Genomic DNA, 20,521 nt, shown 5'->3' on the forward strand with positions numbered 1-20,521 from the left:
GCTGAGACTTTAACCTCTGACCCTAACCCTCAAGGCCTGACCCTAACTGGTAAAAATTAGCATTACAGTGATGTTCTCATCTAAATCTTGACAGGAAAGTGAAGAAGCATTCTTCCCAGATTGTTTAACCAACACCCTGAGTCAGGCTGAATGAAACTTAACTTCACTTCCAGTTCATATGTAGCTCATGTCTGAATTCCTGAATGGTCTGTATCCCAGCTCTTGTTTTCACACAGACACCGGTTGCTATAGGTACAATGCAACGCCAGCGCCACACTCTGTTAATTTCTCCTGGAAGTAATCACTGTCTTGTTGGTGGTGTTTATGTAAAAGGCCGACTGACTCATGCGATGTCAGCGGTGAGGTCAGGGCGCTCTGCTGCCCGTAGGCCTGTTTTCTAGCTCGCAGTACAAAGCTCTGTTATCACCGTGCAGCAGGCAGCTGCTCTGACTCAGCATATAAAGTGCTTCAGTCTCTCTCTCTCTGGATCACAGAGCTGCCTCATGCATCTCAGCAGGGAGAGACGTTGATAGCACTTCACACAGGATAGCCATGTGTATATTGGCTTTTTATTAAAATGCGAACTGGTTGATGTCTTTAACCTCTGATGAGATGGAGTTTCCAGAGCAACGCTGCAACAAGCCACCTAACCTGCAATGAATATTATGTATTTATTTCAATAAATCGCAGGCCTGGGCACTGTGTATGTCATCAGCTTCATCCAGTGATATACAAAGATATGTAAAAGGTACTGGTGTCAGTATCACTCACATCAGCTGAACAGAGCCCTCTCACTGAACAAACATGCATTATTACACGTAAACACACGTTTCCACATGTTACATAACACGTTGTTTTGATAAACAAGTGGAAGTGAAAGATGCCCCAGTGTACACTATTTGATCTGTTTGTTTGCTTCTGTGTATTGATAGTCCTTTGGTAGTGGGGTGTGGGGGGGTTCAGGCTTGTGACCAGGAGGCTTCCACCAGCTCAGCAGCTATTCTAAACCTTTCACCGCTCCTCTTCCAAAATTCTTTCAGGTTGGTACGTCACATATTTTTTGATGTTGTATATCATTTCACTATGACTGATTTCACACTGCCCACAACTCAGTTGTTCACAAGTCTGACTGAAATGAAACACAAACTACCCTCATACAAAGTCATTAGACTCCTGGAGAAGATTTACATATTATCCAAAAATCAACATGACTGTGTATCACTATGTGTATTTGATGCCGACCTTAATCCAGCTGCAGTTTAAAAACTGTTCGCCATTTTATGCAACACATTGAAATCTAAATCAAGCTGATTGGAGATGCAGCCGATAATCAGGTCGCCATGAACCAACACAGTCTTTGATGCCAATAGACTGACTGGCAACTGGTGACACAGTTGTGTGGTCAGATAGGAAGCTCTGGCCATTCGCTGTCGTCAGTGACAACAGTCGCCCCAAGGTTCAGGTTGAGTGCAAGGGTGAGACCAAGTTCTTCAACCCAGCGGAGATGTCTTCCATGGTGCTGAAGGAGACTGGTGAAGCCTGCTTCAAAAACTGTCAACAATGCTGTAATTACGGTGCCTGCTTCAATAACTCCCAGTGCCAGGCCACGAAGGATGCCTGCGCAACGCTTTGCATGTCAGCAACGAACCAGCTGCCATCGCCTTCGGGTTGGACGAGAAGGTCAGAGAGGAACGTTTTCACCATTGATCTTAGTGGTGCTTGACTAATGATGGACATCTAGCTCTATATTGAACACTGAGGAAGCAGTCATCACGCAGTATCATTTTATTACATCACTTAACAAGGCGACATCTCCTTCTTCCTCATTTGAACAGATCAGAAAATATTCATCTTTTTCTTTTTCAGGGATTTGTAGTTTGTACAAATGGCAGCGCACACAAATGATTTTTCTGAATTTCATCACAAATGATTGAGTTGCCGAGTGAAATATACAACGTAAAGCCAAACAAACGTTGTGAGGTGATTATATGTGATAGTATGTCTAAATAAAAAAAAAGTGTACAGTGCATCACTGACTGGTGAACAGTGTTCTCAAAAATATTGTTTTAATCGGTAGCTAAATTCAAGTTTTGCCTGTGAAGTGGACTCAACTGCAAAACAATGTGGCGTTCACATGAGTGTAGTGAAACAGAGGCAGACAGGAAGCCAGACAGAGAGACAAAAACAAAACAAACCTTTACATGCCAGAATTTCTGTTTGAGTCCACCTCAGTGGATGCACTGAAGTTTTCTCCTGAATGTGTCTGTGATGATTCTGTAACCTTGTAAACATTGGCACTTTCACTGGTGTTCTTGTTGGCACTAACTGGAAGACGAGCTCATTTCTCAGAGGAACCAAAACTATTTTTAAGGTTCATTCCTATCATTAGCTTTTTTTTTCTGTAGCTATTACACAATGAAAGCACATGCATCACCTTGCAAAATGTAAACGTAAAATTTAAACATCATCACACTGGTAACTTTATCTGCCATATGTGGAAAAATAATGCTTCACATCACCCTCCAGTGTGACGATATACTTTTCAGGTACTTCCATCATTCATAAACTATAAAGGGAAAATGAGCTTTAACATTAGCATGAATCTGACTTTCAGATCTGTAGACATACAGTATGTGGGCAGCCACCCAGCGTCTTACACTGTTTCTGGAGGCAAACTGAAAGGGGAGGCGAGGGGGACTTTATGTCGTTGTCTCTCCCTCTCGAACAAAACAAAAACACAATTTCTGGGAGGTAGACTGGAGCTTCATATCATGCTCACATCATATGATCTGCCATCATAATAGCACTGATTAATACAGAACTGCTTGAAAAGCGAACGTGAATACCTCCCTCACAATGATTCATTCAATGGTTATGTGGCAAGTATAAATGATTTCTTTTTGTTACGCCCAAACTGTATTGTGAACTGCAGCTCAGTGCTGAATAACTATTATTTCAGTGCACAAATTTCACTATCAGTGTCACCTTAAACAGTCTGACAGTTTGAGTGACTTTTAATAAATGACAGAAATCCTTTGCTCTTTCTGCTCTCCTCTATTTCCACACGACATCCATCCCACAAACCTCTCACAGCCGCTCTAGAGGAGCAAATCTCATTGGTTGAGTTAAACAACTCTCTGGTGAAGCCAAAGATGCAATATTGTGCATAAGAAAACTATCTTTCTTTTTTCTTACTATCTTTTTTGCAAAGGAGAAGGAGAAGTGGGGAAAATATATATATCCAGAAAAAATGACCAAAGTTTGCAGGTTACAGGAGCCTAGCTGATTTCACATGTACAATGCAGATAAGCTAGTTAGCAAGCATGCTAACCGTCCAAAATCATAAATTACATGGTCATAATTGAACGTAGAAATCATGTGAGAAATTTATTTTTTTATCATTTCTTGCACATCAATGTTTTTATATGGCTCAACCCACTGAGATTTAATTCAACCAATGAGACAAACCAGCAGCTCTGCCTCAGAGGCAAACACTTCTGGTCAAAAGTTTTAGACCAACTCATTATTCAATGACATTAAAACATAACAAATAAATAATATAGATTTAAAAAAATTAATTATGGAATCTCCTAAATGAAATCAGAAGTTCTGACTCGTCCAGCAGCTGAACAAACTTGTGACGTCTTGTGTTGCACTTGCAGGTTGCTTTGCTTTCTGTCCAGTTCGTCCCACACCAGCTCCATGCGGTTTAAGTCTGGAGACGGTGCTGGTCTTCATCGGGTGAAGTCACTGTCTGGTTCATTATCTTTTTTTTCTCTTTTTTTTTAGCTTGGGCAGTTTACCACTCACCTTTGTACCACTGCAGGTTATTCACTGGACCTGAGCTGCTGAAATTTCAATCAAAACTAGAAAAAATTGGGGGTATTCTATGTTCTTAAAACCTTTGACCAGAAGTGTGTTTCTATTAAAGTAAAACTTAAATCTTCTCTGATAATAATGCAACAGGAAGGAAAATATCAGGGTGGACTCTTCTCCTCCAACATACTGTAGTGGTGAGTACCTTGTAACCACAGGTCATCACGCTCCACACAGTCTTTGACAGCCTGCTGGTATCAGGGCGGAGAAGGAAAATCTAAATGGAACGTTGTTGGTGGTGTGAACGAGGTGGCACATGTGTAATGAAATTACTCCACCAGTATACATCAACAGGAGCTGGAGGAGACGACGTCTGGTGTGTTGCGCCGTGTTCATGGGTTATGTCTTCTCTGCGGCTTCGGCTTGAATAACCAGGGAGAGTGCAAAGGGTCAAAAGGTCAATCAGTATTTGACTAGGAGATAGTAACACATGTTGTGAGTCCAGAGTCTTGAGAAACCTGTTGTTGATATGTCCGGCCCTGCTCAGGTTAAAACCTGCAAGTGAATGCTGAGGAATCACAGTCCAGCTACAACTGACCCTGCAGAGTTACTCCATGATGTTTCTGTTGTAGTCATATGACAGCCGTCGCTTGGCGGTAGCGCTCTGAGCGTGCTGATTGGCCGAGGGCAGGCCAGGGGAGAGACGCCGGTTGGCTGTCCAGGAAGCAGGTTTGCTTTCCTGCAAAGAGAACAACAATGAGATGTGAGAGTTGTGATATTAGACTACCCAACACTTTCTACAACCAGCAGCACAACGCAGTGGTTTAAAAGGCAAACACTGATTAATCAATTAGTCAATAGACAGAAAGCTCATCTACAACAATTATGATAATCAATTGATTCATCAAGCAGAAAATAAAAGTATTCTCTATTTCCATCTGTTTCCATGTATTTTTTGTGTTTTGGACTGTTGGTCGAACAAAATCAACTATTTAAATAAGGGGCCTTACAAAGGACATTTTCACAATATTAGATAATGTAACTGATTAATCACAAAAAATTACAGACTGACTAAATGTTAATGAAAATAAATAAAATTAGTTACACCCCTATCGACTGCTAATGTAATCGATTACCTTGCAACTACTTTTGAGTTAGTAGTAGTAGTTAGTAGCACATACACACACACACACACACACACACACACACACACACACACACACACACATATATATGTATACAGTATATATGTGTATATGTATTAATCAATTTCATAGCATTTTTACTGGTAAATTAATTTAACATTAGTAATTTGGTAATTTCTCATTATCTATTTACAGTGTTGGTATCATTTAATATAACACCTTCTACTGTAGCTCATTTGTATAATATTCTATGTTTAACACATTACATTAAAATAGAAAAAAACTCTTGTAGTTAGCAAATAAGAAACAAATCAGGACCTGCTAAGTATTTGTTACCTATTCATCAGTTAGCACAATAGGTAACAAACACTTTCCGGATAACTCAGAATCAATAAGCATCTTAAGAAAACACAATGAAAACAATAAAACAATAAAAAATGAACACAGCTTCTTTAACCCTGCTGCCCTGCAGGAAAGACTCTGAAGGAGGAAACCACACATTTGCATGTTGTGCAGATGCTCTGTTGTTTTCTGACATGGTGTGGTTCAGCTGTGAGACCAGCCTGCGCTGTCCGTTCTTTTATCTGCAGCTGTGAAGTGTGAGCAGTGTTTTGCATAAAACAGCAGCCATGTAATTTGAATCAGGCTGCACTTTTCAAGGCCATCAGTCAAACAGCACTATCAGTTCATTTTACATGCTCTTAAGGCAGCGTCTGCAAATTCAATTTAACAACCTTGAAGCTTCACAAACTGAAACTGAACACTAAGCGCTATGTGCTAATTCCTCGGCGTGAAATTACAGAAAATGTGTGTCTTATAAGAGAGGAAGCTTTTACTGTAAAATTAGATCGTTGGTGTTTTGTGAACGGTGAACGCTGAAACACGTCAGCATGATGTCAGTCAAGTACTTTGTTGACGACAGAAATGCCATTCCCATGTTTATCAGAGAACGAAAGCAGTATTTACTCACAGTGTGCGGCTGCTCCAGGTGTAAAGTCTTCAGCAGCAGGTCACGAGACACGCCATTGGCTCTCTTGTATCTCTGTCCAATCATTTTGTTCAAGTCATGGAAACTGTCCAACAGCCTTCAGGGTCAAACACGAACACACACAGGGAAACAGTGATTTGATGCACAGACAGATGACGGATATTAGTTTGTTTTAGATCACTGCTTTTCTAAAAAATATCCATGTACAGTAGAATGTGTGTTAAACATACCATATTTTCTTTATTGTATCTACACAGGCTTCAGAGGTTTTTTCTCACATAGGTCAAAGACGGACGGATTTCATTTACAAATGTTTTAAAGCTGGATAACAGAAACTTAAATGCTCCCTTACTCTTTAATTGAGGGCAGTTCACAATACTTTTTTCCAACACATATTTTTACTTAATATTTCTGTATTTTAATTCTCTTTGCAAACTTTTATTTACTTTCGTGATGAAACTGGTGATTCTGAATAATTAGTTGTTCCAATGCAAAAATGTCGGTATTTCAGCAACACATACAGACCCACTGCTGTGCAACAGTCCATCATAACCATGATCCACCTTCTGTTTTCAGAGATGCAGTTACCTTGCACTTCACCACTTTAACCACATGGTGGCCACAATTAATTACAATCATAAGAATCTGAGCTCTACATGAACCTACAAAAACACCTCCAATGAGGCTTTTGTTTGCACTTCTTCCCATGAACTCCAGACACTCTGTTGAACAGCTCAGACCGTGCTGATGAACATGCTGAAATATTCAATACTTGACTACACACTAATGCATTTGTTGTGGTCATGTGGACTGTCATCTCTACGACTCAGTGAAGAAAGAACTAAACCTTATACACAGGTCACCTCTACATAGGACCAGTTTGTATAATGATAATACATCATCATCATTATTATTGTTATTATTTACCACTAAACAACTTTTTATATGAATAAAGCTCCATATAAAATAGATTATTCCATCACATTACACTACACAGAAATCAGTTTGGTGGCTTATTAAATTAAAGGCTATAAAATTCAGAATCCTCTGTGTCATTTTCCTAATTACAAGCAGATCATGTGGGATTTTCCTCTGGGCTCTGATTTCTTCTGCTACAAACTGGAGAAATGTGTCAACACATGCGGTAAACCCTGCAGCAAATCGATCGACGTACAGTAAATCCAAAAGGATTTGGTCACGTAAACACACATGACGTGGGCTCAGTGGAGACGGTTCACCTACCCCTGGTCCTGGCTGGCTCTGCCCCTGAGGAGCTGGGTCAGAGTGGGAACAGCGTCGAGGTCACCGGAGTCACCTGACGACGAGCCGGGCAGCGAGGGGAAGGCTTCAGCAAAGACAGCCACCTACAGGAGAGACAGAGAGAGAGTGGAGTGAAAACTCAGCTTTTAAATAGAAGACTCCTCTGAAGACTGGAAAAATAAAAACATGCTGCCCACATGCATCCATAATCCATAACCTTTTGCAGCTCTCTTCAGTTCATCACATGTGAAGTTAACATTTGATTTTCATGGGACTATAAGCAAACATAACAACTCATTAAAACCCAACACTCTCCTTCACTGCAGCTTTGGGCAGAGCAACATTTTCATCTGTATCTGTTCTCTGCCTTCACTGTCCACCGGGAGCCTCCTCCTGCAGCGCCCGCTGCTCTTCTCCCTCTCTGACAGCTCAGACTGGGATAACGTGAGTGAGACATTAGACGCTGACAAAGTACTGACTAATTTTAAGTTGAAAAACTTAGTCACCCAACCCCCAAGGGCTGTGTCAGGACGAGCTGTGTTTCCATGGTAACGGTGCAATGGTGACTGGAGGAAAAAAAAAGAAGAGACAACATGGCTTATAATTACCTCTGCCAAGGAGGTTATAGTTATGGGTTTCTTGGTTTATTTGTTTTAAATGCAAAATGGAAAAAAAGACCAATAAACAAACTGTTGTTGCAGATCGGCACTCTGGTATTTATTTATTTTACTTGTTGATGAACATATCAACAGAGCATCTAGCAGCTCTGTGAGGCTGTACATCTGTACATGCTGATGTGTAGTAGGTACTAATAATGTTTACCAGTGTTACTAATGTTGGTCGACCAGCGCGTCATCCCTGAACATTATCTATAGTCTGGATTATACAGCCTCAGTGGAGGCAACAATAAGAGCCATCTGCCTTCTGGATTGAGGTTGATGAAAAATGAATGATGATCAAAAAAGAGACTCCAGTTAGTCCTTGAATAATGAGTAAATAATGAGTGATAAACACTGCAGGACTTTCACATAAACAGTAAACAAACTTCCTTTACATTAAATCCAAACGAGTTCACACAGTGCTGACTGAGCCTTTCAGCAGCAGCTGAATCTCTCTGTATTTCACAGCCGCCGGTGGAAACGTCTTTTTTTTTTTTTTGCTTATGAAGGTTCGTAACTGAGAGAAATGACCCGGAAGTATCTCAGTGTCAGCCATGATAAGAGCTGGTCCAGTTCTCTAAATGATAAGGAAAGGAGCTTCATTGCTTCCTATCTTATCTACTTTAGCATAGGAAACACTGGACCCTGCTTTACGAAAGGAGAGAACAAAATGCTGTCCCACAATTCCTTGCTCCAGCAACATTGATGATGCACCATTGTAGTTTCAACTGACGGTTTCAACAGCTCAACTCTCTCTAATTGGATATTTTGTTCACATTATCTTGTTTCAACATATCAACTGTGTTTGTTGTGTTTCTGTGGTTAGGAAAGGAATATTTAGAGATATTTGGGTATTTAAATAATGGATTATTGACTTGGAACCTATCACGCGTCCTTGAGTAATCACTGTCCCTGCCTGAGGGGGGAGACAAAGTTCAGCACTGCAGGTTTAAATTTGTCTAATGATGGCCTCCTGTGGGCTGTTGCTCAGTCTGCTATGTTGTTGTGCAGAATATGTTGCAAAAAGGTCCTTTTGGACAGAATTAATATTACAGTGGGAGGTAGGTTATATAATGCTTCTCCTCCTCTCTCATAATAAGAGTCATCCTGGCAAATTACAGGAGCTGCTTCTGAAATACACAATGATACGCTGCAGGACAATCATGTGACCTTCACCACTGGCACGCTTTTTATTCCTTAATATTATTCAATGGTAATTAATTATCTGTTATTTAACTGATGCAAACTATTCAAATATGTTTCTGAATGTTGATGAGTCTGATTTTACAGTAAGAAAGTACTATCCATGTTTAATACAAACCCAAAACATCTCTTCAGCCTGGCTTTAATTAAATATGGTTTTTAGTCATTAATCACATTATTTTATTATTATGTTGTAAATTGTATTTTATTCACTTTTATCTGTTCTTTTATTATTCATTTTCTTGTTTTTTTTTGTTTGCTAATGTTATTATAGCTTTTTAAATCTATTTTATTGTATCTCATTGTCAGCTTTCTTATTTGATTTGCCCATTTCCTTTTATCTTATCAGTCATCTGTGAAGCACTTTGAACTGCACTAAGCTGTATGAAAAGTGCTACACAAATAAAGCTTGACTGAAGTTTGATTGATGTTGCTCCCTACACATAAAATCATTTCAGCAAAGACAGAATCACCTGCAACAAAGTCCTATTTGCTGAGTGTGTGGGAGCTTTGTGTCATAAAGTCTTATATTTAATTTTTCCTTCACTGTATGAATTGATTGATGTCAACAAATCATCTTTCAGTTTAGTAAAAAACTTCTTCTTCTTTATTGATCACACTGAGCTCTGAGCCGAAGCAGCTCAGTAACAGGAAATGTAGCTGTGTGTGTAAAAACTGAGATACACTGCAGTTTCACTGCAGACTGGACTTAAATTACAGCAGGACCAGCGGGTTCGCTGAAAAACAATGGGTAATACAAACTGTAAATAAGACCGGAATGACTGGGGTGAAAAATCACAGACTGTGGACAGGATTAATATCACTGACCAATGCAGGTAATATTGAAATCACCTCACCTCCCCTAGAAAAAGAAATCCTCCCTGAATGAGGCTTTAGACATCGATCTGAAGTCTTTCTATGAATTTCAGCCAATTTATTTGTACAAACTGGCCTCAGACAGTTCACTGCAAGTAGAATGGGTTTTCAAGCAGGAGGACTTCTGCTCTCTGTGTGGCTTTGTTCTGTTACTGTTCAAAAGAAGATGACACAGGTGAAATGATGCACCAAAGTCTGACTAAGTAATTATTACCTGAAACAATGTATGACCAGTGTGAGCAGTATCTACAGTAGTATACTGCAGTCATTTGGGTTGTATCTGCCCTGGATTAACAGTATATACAGAAACATATTCCGTTGACTTTACGTGACGTTCAAGTGAGGAGAGCACAGTGTTGCCATAGGAGCTCAAATTAGTGGCAAGATTTCAAAGCAACAACAACAGTCTGACCTCAAATAACTTTTATTCGATGCTTTTATTCAAATTGTCTTGACAGCAAGGGTTTTATTTTTGAGCTGACCTGGTGGGGTTAGGATTAATGGAAGCTTCAAAACTGTGTACTTTGAGGGTCATGCGTTCTCTTTTAAGTACTGTGTGTTTACTGTGTGAATGAGACCACATTGAACACACCACTGCTGCGTTTTATTAAAGGAATCTTAAAGCCAGATTTCTCTTTGTCTAGGTTCAGGAACAATCCTTCATCCGGAAATCTGCAGGCAGCAGCAATTTGGGATTTTCGATTTTGTGTCTGACTCTCAATATCAATAATTACAATTTGGTCTGACTCATACTTCACTTACACAATAGTCAGACTCAAACTGAGCATGACAGGTGAACACAGGAGCAGCTGAAGCTGAAACTTATGAGTAATTTGCTTCCAAAGAAATTGTTAACACTAGGATTTAAATGTAAAAAACAGAGTTATTGGTGATGTACAATTTCTGGGAGTGTGCCTGCAGAAACTATTCAATCTAGATATGAGTCTAACAATGAAAATTAGTGTATATTCAGTTTGTTCTTTTTTTCTTATTAAACCAAAAACCAAAAAAACATGATATTTTTGTTAATATTACCTTTACTTCCACGTCATCTGAAAAAGGAAAAATTAAAAAAAGGAATTTGCAAACACCAGAGTTGGACCGGTTCTTCCAATTTGTTCTCATTGATGTTCTTATTTTTCGTGTTTTTAATTATGACAAAAACGGAAAAACAGCTCTGTTTTTACTTTTTTGGTTTGAAATAAATCTATGAACAGTGAAGGTCTGGACCAAAGTGGTGGACCACCCACCTGACACTGCCATCCACAGAGCCGTATCATGGCTGGTCATGTGCCCTGATGACTAGACTGAGCACATGTTTTATCAAGTACCGAGCATATTCAGTGCGTGCACACTTGCATACTTGGGGTGCAGATAACTCCTGGAAAGCCCTAAAACATCTCAGGTTGATATTACAGGAGTCATAACTCTGAGGGAAATGGATGCGATGGACACTCCCTGGTTCTTACTGAACGAGCAGACAGAAGCTGTGACGGTGGATTTCTACGTTATGTTTTCATGAAGACCAGAAGTAAAACTGTACCAGGTTCTGATTGGTCGAGAGCCTGTCTCTCCTCTCCTCCACAGCGCTGGTCGGCCACCACTGTCCCACGTCGTCTCGCCCTTCATCTGACGAATCCTGAGGAAAGGCCGTCCAGGTGTCATCTGATTGGTGGAACGAGCTGTCCGTCCATCCTGGCGTCCAGAGGGTCGACTCCCCGGTGCCTGCGTGGTTTCCAAGAGCTGTTTTCAGACAGACACACACACACACACACACACACACATACACACACACACACACACACACACAGTCTTTAGTACAATGTGAATAGCTCTCATGTGACCTGGATGATTTGTGTATTAGTTAGGAAGACAGATGGCAACTCTGATGGTTCAACAATACACAATTAACTCTCTGCCAATGAAGACGAGATTAATTATTACAGTTTACCCAAATGACTCTCAGCCCCAGTTTTATTTAGCCAGCTAGTTTTTACTTTTTAAACTTTTACTTTTATAATATCTTTTTCATTATATCTATGTATTATTAGCACTACTTTGTTTTTTTGTTCTGTTCTGTTTTGTTTTGTTCTCCTCTCTTTTGTACTGCATGCTTAGGGAGTTGCTTCGCTGTCGACTTGACTTGACTTGATTTGCTGAGATTTTGGGACATCTGCCGCTCAGACTTCACCACCCCAGCAACATCCCAGCCACAGTCTTATTTTGATGTGTCCTGTCATTAAATAACAGTAATGAAGAAACCAATTGAAATTTGAACAAGCCCAAGAGAAACGTTGTCATATCAACATCTCTGTCAATACTTTAGAAGTGCTGTGTAGTTACAGTCCACACAGGAACACTGATTTTAAATTGGTATTGGGTCTGTATCAGCCAAACCCCAGAGTGTGGTATGAGAGGGGGGAAAAAGTGGGACGGTATAAAACCTGGGTGTTTTCAGCAGCAGTGTGAGACAAGTTGAATTTATTATAACGTTAATAACATTGTTGCAAGGAAACACTTCAGTGAATATTTGTGTCTCACTGTCCTCACACCGTCGTACGTTACCTTCCGTTGCTAAGGCGTTGCATGATATATATATCAAACACTTCACTCGTCTTTCTGTGTGTGTGTGTTTGTGAGGCTTTTTCTCTTACACCCGTTGCCCCATAACCTGAGGCTAACAGGACCTTAGAGTCCCAGGCCCTGTTTGCCTCCTCCTCTCTTAACCCAACTCTGAATGATTAATACCATGTAGCGAGAGGGAGAGATCGGTTAGGAATCCAGGTCAGGACAAACTAGAGCCTTATTTCCACTGCGAGAGCAAGAGGCACTTACAAAGGCAAGACACAACTCCACATTATCACCAGATTAAAGGCGCTAATGGTCAACAATTATTATATTTCATACAATTAAATTATGTTCTTGTCCAGACTCTAAACACACAGTCAGTATTAATTATTCATTTTTATTGATACACTTTCCAATTAGTCAGTCCCTTACTTAGAGACAGTACTGTTTACGTAGTTTTGCATGTTTTAAACCATTTAAAGCAAATCACAGATATTTTACTTAGAGACTGAACTTTTTATAATCTTTGCTGTTGTTTTTCTGTGTTGAAGATTTCAGTAAGGCGTCTCTTCATTTCTGATCTGTACAGTATGAACATTATTTAGCAGACAACGACTATAGTATATATATGTTATCCAATGTTGTGTTAAATCAGTGTTAGTGCATATAACTGCAGACTTTTACGGTGACGTAGGGACGTCTAACGATTGATATTCAGATCATGGAAGCAGTTTGAAAATGATCAGCTCACAGCGCATTTTAAAAACAGTTTTGGGTGATGTGACCCTTTAGGAAGTTAAGGACTTAAAAACGGTGGAACGGCCCTTTAAACCATGACACTTCACACAAAGGTCATACCAACGGTGTCAAGGCTCTGCTAATAACCCCCCTCCCCACCTCCCCACTGATAAATCTTTAGCAATATATTAAAATAAACACAGAAAAGTTCTTTATGCAGATAAACTGAGAAGACATGAATAATGAGTAAAACCTCGGCTTAGCTTCGTTTGGCCCTGCAGTGGAAACTGGGTTTAGGCGATTAGCTAAAAGGAGCATAATGAGGGAACATGAGGACTGATTAACACTGGTTGTTAGAGAAAAACAAAAAGGCCCACTCCAACATATCACATACTCAGCTGCATGCGTCTGTGTCATGAGTATCTTGACTCTAAAGCAGCCAGTTTATACTGTCAGATTAGTATATGCTCAGTGCGGGGGGGAATCAGTCTGATGTCACTGTGTTTGACTCTCTTATCTAATATTTATTCATTACAGGCCAGAACTGTGTGTGGAAGCTCCTTCAAAATAAAGGCACCGGTTTTGGTTACTTCACATTACTTTTTGTCCTTGTTTGTCTCACTGGTTTGAGGTGGGCAGGGTTCAGTTGGACGGAGATGAATCCACATACTTGTTTGCTTATGTTGCAAATCAAATCTGATCAAAGCAGAGCCCTGATTAAGCCGTTTCTGAGTGTTAAACGCACACACATACAAATGCCTTTAAAACCTTTCAATAAAATGAATGCTTATTAAGGTCATTAATTGCAACATTGTAGGGAAATATTTTAGATTTGAACAAGTTTTCACAGGGTTTAACAACCAGCCGTGTATCTACTGTAATTTGTTATACAGTCAAGTCTGCAACATCTTTTTATTTATTTCGTCATAAGTCATAATAGCACAGTAAAACAGTTTAAGTGCAGATTGATTTGAAACGTCTCCACTGCATCGCCTCATGATTATAATGTAACTGCTAATAGATTTGATTCATGAATAGAAACCAGGAAAATTGCTTTCAAATGAATACAGTCACAATGATTAGTCGTGATTTAGACTTGCACATGAATTGTAGTAAAATGGGCTAAAACATGCAAAACCACTGGCATGGCCCTTTAAAACAGAGTGCATGTGCATGCATTCCTGAAGCTGTGCAGAAGGTTACAAATGCACTAATACCCTGAGTGAGAGTTGTTGTTCTTCAAGCACAAAAACACAGAGAGAGCTGATATTTTTATGTCTCTTAATTTGTGCAGTTCTGACATCTTTCAGAGGTTCTGCTCTGCTTCTGGAGCCTTTTAGTGTCAGGATTGTCAACTTTAGTCAAAGATCCTTTGTCACGTCGGCGACAAACAGAAAGGCAAATTTACTAAAGCTGCACAAGGGGCGAGAGACAGAGTAAAAGAGAGAGAATGAGAGAGAGAGGGGGAAGGCTTGCTGGCAGACATAGAAAGAGACAGAGAACGACAAACTAACAACCGTGAGACTCACCAACACTCTCTCTGCTCCCACAAGGCACTGAGGCAGACATGGTGGACCCACCGCTCCAGGCTGGTTCTCCCTCCGCATACATGAACACTCCAAACTCATCTTCCTCCTCCTCCTCCTTTCTCCCTTCTGCGGTGGCCACGGTGGAGCCCTGCTCCTCCAGCTCTCTCCTGTGCCTCCTCTTTCCTTCCTGACCTCCGTCTCCTGCCGTCGCTCTGAGCTCCCCCCACGCCTCCTCCTTCTCCTCCTCCTCCAGACAGGGCAGGCCGGTTGCCATGGATCCCAGGAGGGGCAGAAAGGGGTCAGGATTAGCCGGTGAGAGTGCAAGAGAGGTGGAGGGATCAGCACAGGCAACACTAGAGACGTTAGTGCTGGTTTCTCCATTTTCCTCAACATGGGTGACGCTTGTTTCACCGTTTGTCTTCCTTCCCCTGCATTCGTCTGCAGACTGTAACCTCCTGTTGTTGACCTCTTTATACGTATCCTCCCATATGGTCCTAACATTTATCTCCTCCTTTGTTTGCTGTTCTTTGACATCATCACCTTCACCATTGCCATCGTCCAGCTTGTTGCAGGTGCACTCCCTCCTCCGAATCTCCTCGGCTTCCTCAGGATTCAGTCTCTCCTCCTCTGACTGCGGCTCCTCTCTCCGCTCAGACTCAACTGTCCTACACAGTGTCTTCCTGTTTGTCTCAAAGATGGAGGGAAGTCTGTGTCTGAGAGGTGAAGATGAAGTTTCTTTCTCCTCCAGCTGACTGTTATTTTCCTCGAAAATCTGAGGTTTCACAGTGTTGTTCTCGTCAGCCGCAGGGTTTGGTTCTTGGGACTCAAACCTGCTAACATCCAGTTTTTCTTTACCCATGATCCCAGGGTCTGCCTCCCTTAGATGACACCCCTCAAGGCGCTCCTCCCAGCAGGCCTCATGGTCGGCAGTGCAGATGCTGCCCTCTACTGGAGTGGAGGACTCGGGGGAGACTGCAGTGCTGATGGAGGCAGGGCGGGTGGAGACAGAGGCGTCCTCGTAGCAGTTGGACACAACTGAGAATTCAGCAGAAGTCTGATTGATGCTCCTTTCTTCCTCTTCAAAATCCACTCTCTCCATCTCTTTTTCCGATTCTTCACCTGCTTCCGCACAATCAGAAAATCCATTTACATTAGCCGCTATCTCTTCACGGGGATTTCCAGTTGGTCCTCTGTCATCAGAGCCTCTGTTTTGTCTTGATTCAAAGTCGTCATTCGACTGTCTGGACTCAACATGGATGAAATCATTGTTTCCGGTTTGTATTTTCATCATCTCAGAGTCTGTATAGCCGTCCTTGCTGTGAGAAGTTTGCGTCTTCAGCTCCTCGTTGCTGTCGGCCTCTCTAATCTCTTCCCCATCACAGCCACTGGGGGATTGTGGGTGAAAGCGGTTGGATTCTAGGTCAAGGCCTGGTACTGCCAAATCAGAGTTAGAAGGCTCTAACTCACACCGGCCTCCCTTCTCCTCCTTCTCCTCCTCGTTCCTCATTACTTTCACCTCACCATTTAGCCTGTTTGGACTTCTCGGACTTTCGCATCCCTCGCCTTCATCCTGGCTTTCCCTCCTCTGTGCTCTCCTTCCGCACTGAGAGGAGGTTTTAGGAGAAACATTGTGGGAGCATCTGGGACTTCTGCATGATCCCTCTTTCTCCTGTCTGGCTTTGCGACCATCCTGCTGTGGGCTGGGAAAGTGTTTACTTTCCAGGCGTCCTTTGTCTCTCTCTTCCTGTCTTTCTCCTGCAGGATCCTCCCTTCTCCTCTGCTGCCTCTCACTGCTCACGCCTGTTTTCTCATGGCCTGCTGCATTTCCGGACTTCCTCCATCTCCTTCCTGATCGCACTCTAACCCGGTTTGCTCCAGTCTGTGCCGGCAGAGTTGGCCCATTGTCCCTCCTCCCGGCCGGAGTTTCTCTGCTTCCTCCTCCTCCTCCCGTCTTCCCCCTCAGCCATCCTCCAACCACACTGGAGGCTGCACTGGTAGTCGCCCCTGATCCAGGCTTAGCCGTCGAGTACAAACAGCTTCCTTTCTCAGTCCGGAGGAAAAGGCATTGAGTCTGTGTCTTCCCGCTGCCCTCTGAGGTCTTCAGAGTGGCAACCGTAACCAAAGCTCCGATCCCGGCCTGTCTGGCATCCAGCCCCAAGGGAAGCCCGTACCCCATGCGACCCCACTCCCTGCTCAGGTACACATCTGCAGGCCTGGGCCCGGAAGTCAAACTTCCGCGGCCCGCAGGTGGAGCTGTGGGGGCCTGTCCTCCTCCCAGCAGACCGCCAGCCTTGCAGCGGTTCTTGGAGCACAGGACCCAGGCTCTGAGGCCCCGGATGAGAGGCAGGTCTCCCAGGCCCAGCTCCAGTCGGCTGGGGAAGGGCAGAGAGGTTCTGGAGCACTTCTGGAGCATCTCCCGGGTGGAGCCCGACACGTTCAGACAGGGGTAGTTGTTGTTGTTATTCTGCTGGAGCATGGTGCTTGTTGTCGGCCTCATCTATGTTTTATTGGTTTGTCCTCACTTTATCCTTTATCAAAATGCAGCCAGTCGGGTCGGGTCGAATTCTCATTTGTGAGAGGGAACGCTGCCACAATCAAGAGTCTATTCTTGACTCAGAACATGTCAGTGAAAAGGTGAAAAGATCTAAGTTTAGAAAAAATACACTGGGCATTGTGAAACAGCTGAAATACTCTCAAGAATTTCTCACTGATTCACTCTGACGAAGAAAAAAATACTTAGTTGAGAGCTGACTCTCTTGTCAATCTCATGTCTTAACAGTTCATCCTGACAACATCTGAGTTTTTGGATAAAAAAAGAAAAAAGAAAAATCAGAACAGAGTCAGTTGTTTCCTGACAGCGAGCTGGAGTTGTGCCTCTGTTTACCCTTTATTGCTCAGAAACATTGAGTGTCCTGATGAAGAAAAGAAACGCCCAGGTCAGATGTCCAGCTGTCAGTGCTGATGATAGAGAAGATAATGAGATGTTTGTTTTCTCCCAGACTGATGCTCAGTGACACCGTCACTGTCGGCTGGCCTCACGTCACTGTGGACTGACTCAGCTGTCACGAAGCAACCTGCAGAGGAGTGGGACAAAACAAGGAAATTAAAGATGAAAGTGATGTGTACTCATAAAGAAACAGCAGACCTCAGCAGTTCACTGTCTGATATGGTCGAAATAGTAAGAATCATGCCAGGAGAGGACACAATCCACTCCTCTGTACGTTTGTAGCAGCGGATACAAGGCAGATCTAACGGGAATGTCAACAAAACATAAAAGATTTCTTTTTAAATATTCATTTAATTTATCAGAGAAGTGATTTTGTTCACTCCGGCTCACTGGATTACAGCTATCCTGTTTGTGGGGGTGTGAGTCTGTCAAAGGTCATACATTTGAATCCCTTTTCTTTTGACTCCTACATAAACAGGCCTTATTTTTGTACAAAAATCTGCGTTCACACAATGTCCACCATGGTGCCAATTAGATTAGTTGTTGCATCAGCCGCACAGAACCATCACATGGACTAAAAATGAAACACAGGTGCCCATAAACCCATAGATCCACTCATCGTACCAGCACAGCAAAGGATTTAAGTGACTTAATAAACCGACACATGCAGAAGCGACAAGAATAGGTTTGGGCCACGCATATCACACTTTTAGCCTACTCATATGAGCAGACTGTGTACCACTGTGAAGAAGATGAACCACGTCAAACCACACACTGTACCAGCGAAACCAGTCTCCTCAGCCAACATGTCCTGGGAGGGATACAAGAGGAACAGCTTTTATTGTTTCTCACCTCGATGCCTCGGTGTCTCAGGTCCAGGCTTTGAATCCAAGGTCCTTTACTTAACGCGTCCCTGCTTCCTTATTGTTTACAGACGAAGCCTATTCAACCCTCCTCGGGCTCCGGAGCATCCTTCAGTGGGATCAGCACCACCACATCCGTCCAGTCGGCCTGCACCACTGGCGCCACAGCGCTACAAATCAGTCGGATACGCGCTCACGTCCGTCCCATCGTCTGAATTAGAGCCGAACACAACGGTGGGTCTTTTTTCCGTCTCTCCCCCCACTCGTTCGGCCATTGCGCATCATCTTATCCACCGCGGCTCGGCATCACGCGCCGCCGCATCTTACCGCAGTAGCCTCCGGTGCGCTCAGCGAGCACGATGACGGAGAGCTAATTTGACTTGCAGCCCACTCACCTGTAGGAGGGGTGATTAGTGCCGCACAGAGGCAGGGAGAGGTGAGGCGAGCGGAAGTGTATGAGGAGTTGTTGATGCCACACTCAGGGAGAAAGATTTTTTTTAATAAAAAAAGAAATAAGAAAAAAAGAAGATTAAAAGCAAAAACATCATAACAGATAGTAAATGAACACAGAAAAATACTTTATGTTAAGCATTTGTGCTAAATTCCGTCTATTGCGCAAATACAATTTTTTATATCCCTTTCCTAATCCAACCAGAGCTAGTAGCTGGAAATGCTATCTGTCTTTCCATCACTTATACAAGGTGATCCAAAATCTAAAAATGATTATTAATTAAATTGGTGTTTCTATCTTTTAAAAATACAAATTTATGTGTTGATATTTTCTAGCAGAGAGAAAGGACAAATGTAAGTTCTGGCCACGTGGATTAGGAAACAGAGTTGCAACTCTAAAAAGTGATTTCAAAATCTTTGTAACTGTGCAGCAGACAGAATACAGCGAACATTGGAAGGTAATTATTTTTCAGTGAAACAAACTCCTAAGTTATTGTTAGTCATTTGTAGCCTCCCAATAATGCTACATGGACTACATACGCTGGGAGATCGTCAAGTCTCCCATGGGTTAATCAGACAAGAATCTCTGTTTACAAGATAAAGTGTTATTTTCTAAATTTGCATGTCAGCTAGGGATATTAGTCAGGTTCACTGAGCCAGTTTATATATTACTTTAACTGCACTGTGTTGTGTATGTTTTTTGTTAGTGAGCGAATCGACCATGTTAGGTGAACAAGTCATCAACCCACACTGGGCTGATACCTGCAGTTGTAGTAACAGTGCAGAGTGCTAGCCATGACGATGAGCCTTTTGTGTGAGGGAGCCGTGTGTTATACTGACCGAAGATTATTTTTATTAGGATGTAAAAGAGATTTTACGTGACTCTCAGAGGAGGTGTAATGTGACAACGAGAATCTCTGTTTACCAGAAGTAGAAAATGCTGCGTTCGTACTTTTTTCTAACTTTGCAGAAAAACTTTCATCAAAGTGTAGCGCCACACCGAGCCGTGACATCATCCTGTGCACTGCTACTGTGGCGACTCCTGTTGTTCTTTGTGTGCCAGTGTCTCATTCATCTTGCTACCTGCAGCATGGACATCAGTGCCTTCTGGTGACACCTAGCGTTCGCCATGTTAATTTGCCGGCCCTCTCTCTCTCTCTCTATCGGCATCCCGTTGGTGGTGTGGCAGTTTTAGCTTCTTTTGTTATTCTTTTTTTATTTTATGCATCCTACAACACTTAAACACACACACACACACACACACACACACACACACACATACACACACACACACACACACACTACACGTCACCCCAGTCTTAGCCTCTCCTCTCTTCACAGGCTCCCTTCACTTCAGAATTCAATCCGCTTTTTTAAGGCTCCTAATGGCCCCTCCCTCTGTCACAGTCCTTATTCATTGGCACTCGGCCCCTAGATCTCTTAGATCTGAAAGCTCATCTCTCCTGTATGTCCCACTGT

At 42.3% G+C, this 20,521-nt stretch overlaps 1 protein-coding gene across 1 annotated transcript; it reads right to left on the reverse strand.

Moving 5' to 3' along the window:
- Positions 1–1,770: 1,770 nt before the first annotated feature.
- LOC111662266 (uncharacterized) lies at positions 1,771–18,931 on the reverse strand. Its single transcript, XM_023416065.2, has 6 exons — positions 18,582–18,931; positions 14,783–17,856; positions 11,491–11,690; positions 7,192–7,313; positions 5,932–6,046; positions 1,771–4,555 (listed from the first exon to the last, which is right to left on the reverse strand). The coding sequence occupies exons 2-6, from the start codon at positions 17,277–17,279 to the stop codon at positions 4,424–4,426; spliced, it is 3,066 nt and encodes a 1,021-aa protein (XP_023271833.1). The 5' UTR covers positions 17,280–17,856; positions 18,582–18,931; the 3' UTR covers positions 1,771–4,423.
- Between the last annotated feature and the right edge of the window lie 1,590 nt (positions 18,932–20,521).

Source organism: Seriola lalandi, unplaced genomic scaffold (genome assembly GCF_002814215.2).
Source record: "Seriola lalandi dorsalis isolate HSWRI2012SDOR001 ecotype SW California unplaced genomic scaffold, Sedor1 jcf7180002054560, whole genome shotgun sequence".
In the NCBI taxonomy this organism is placed as follows: Eukaryota; Metazoa; Chordata; class Actinopteri; order Carangiformes; family Carangidae; genus Seriola; species Seriola lalandi.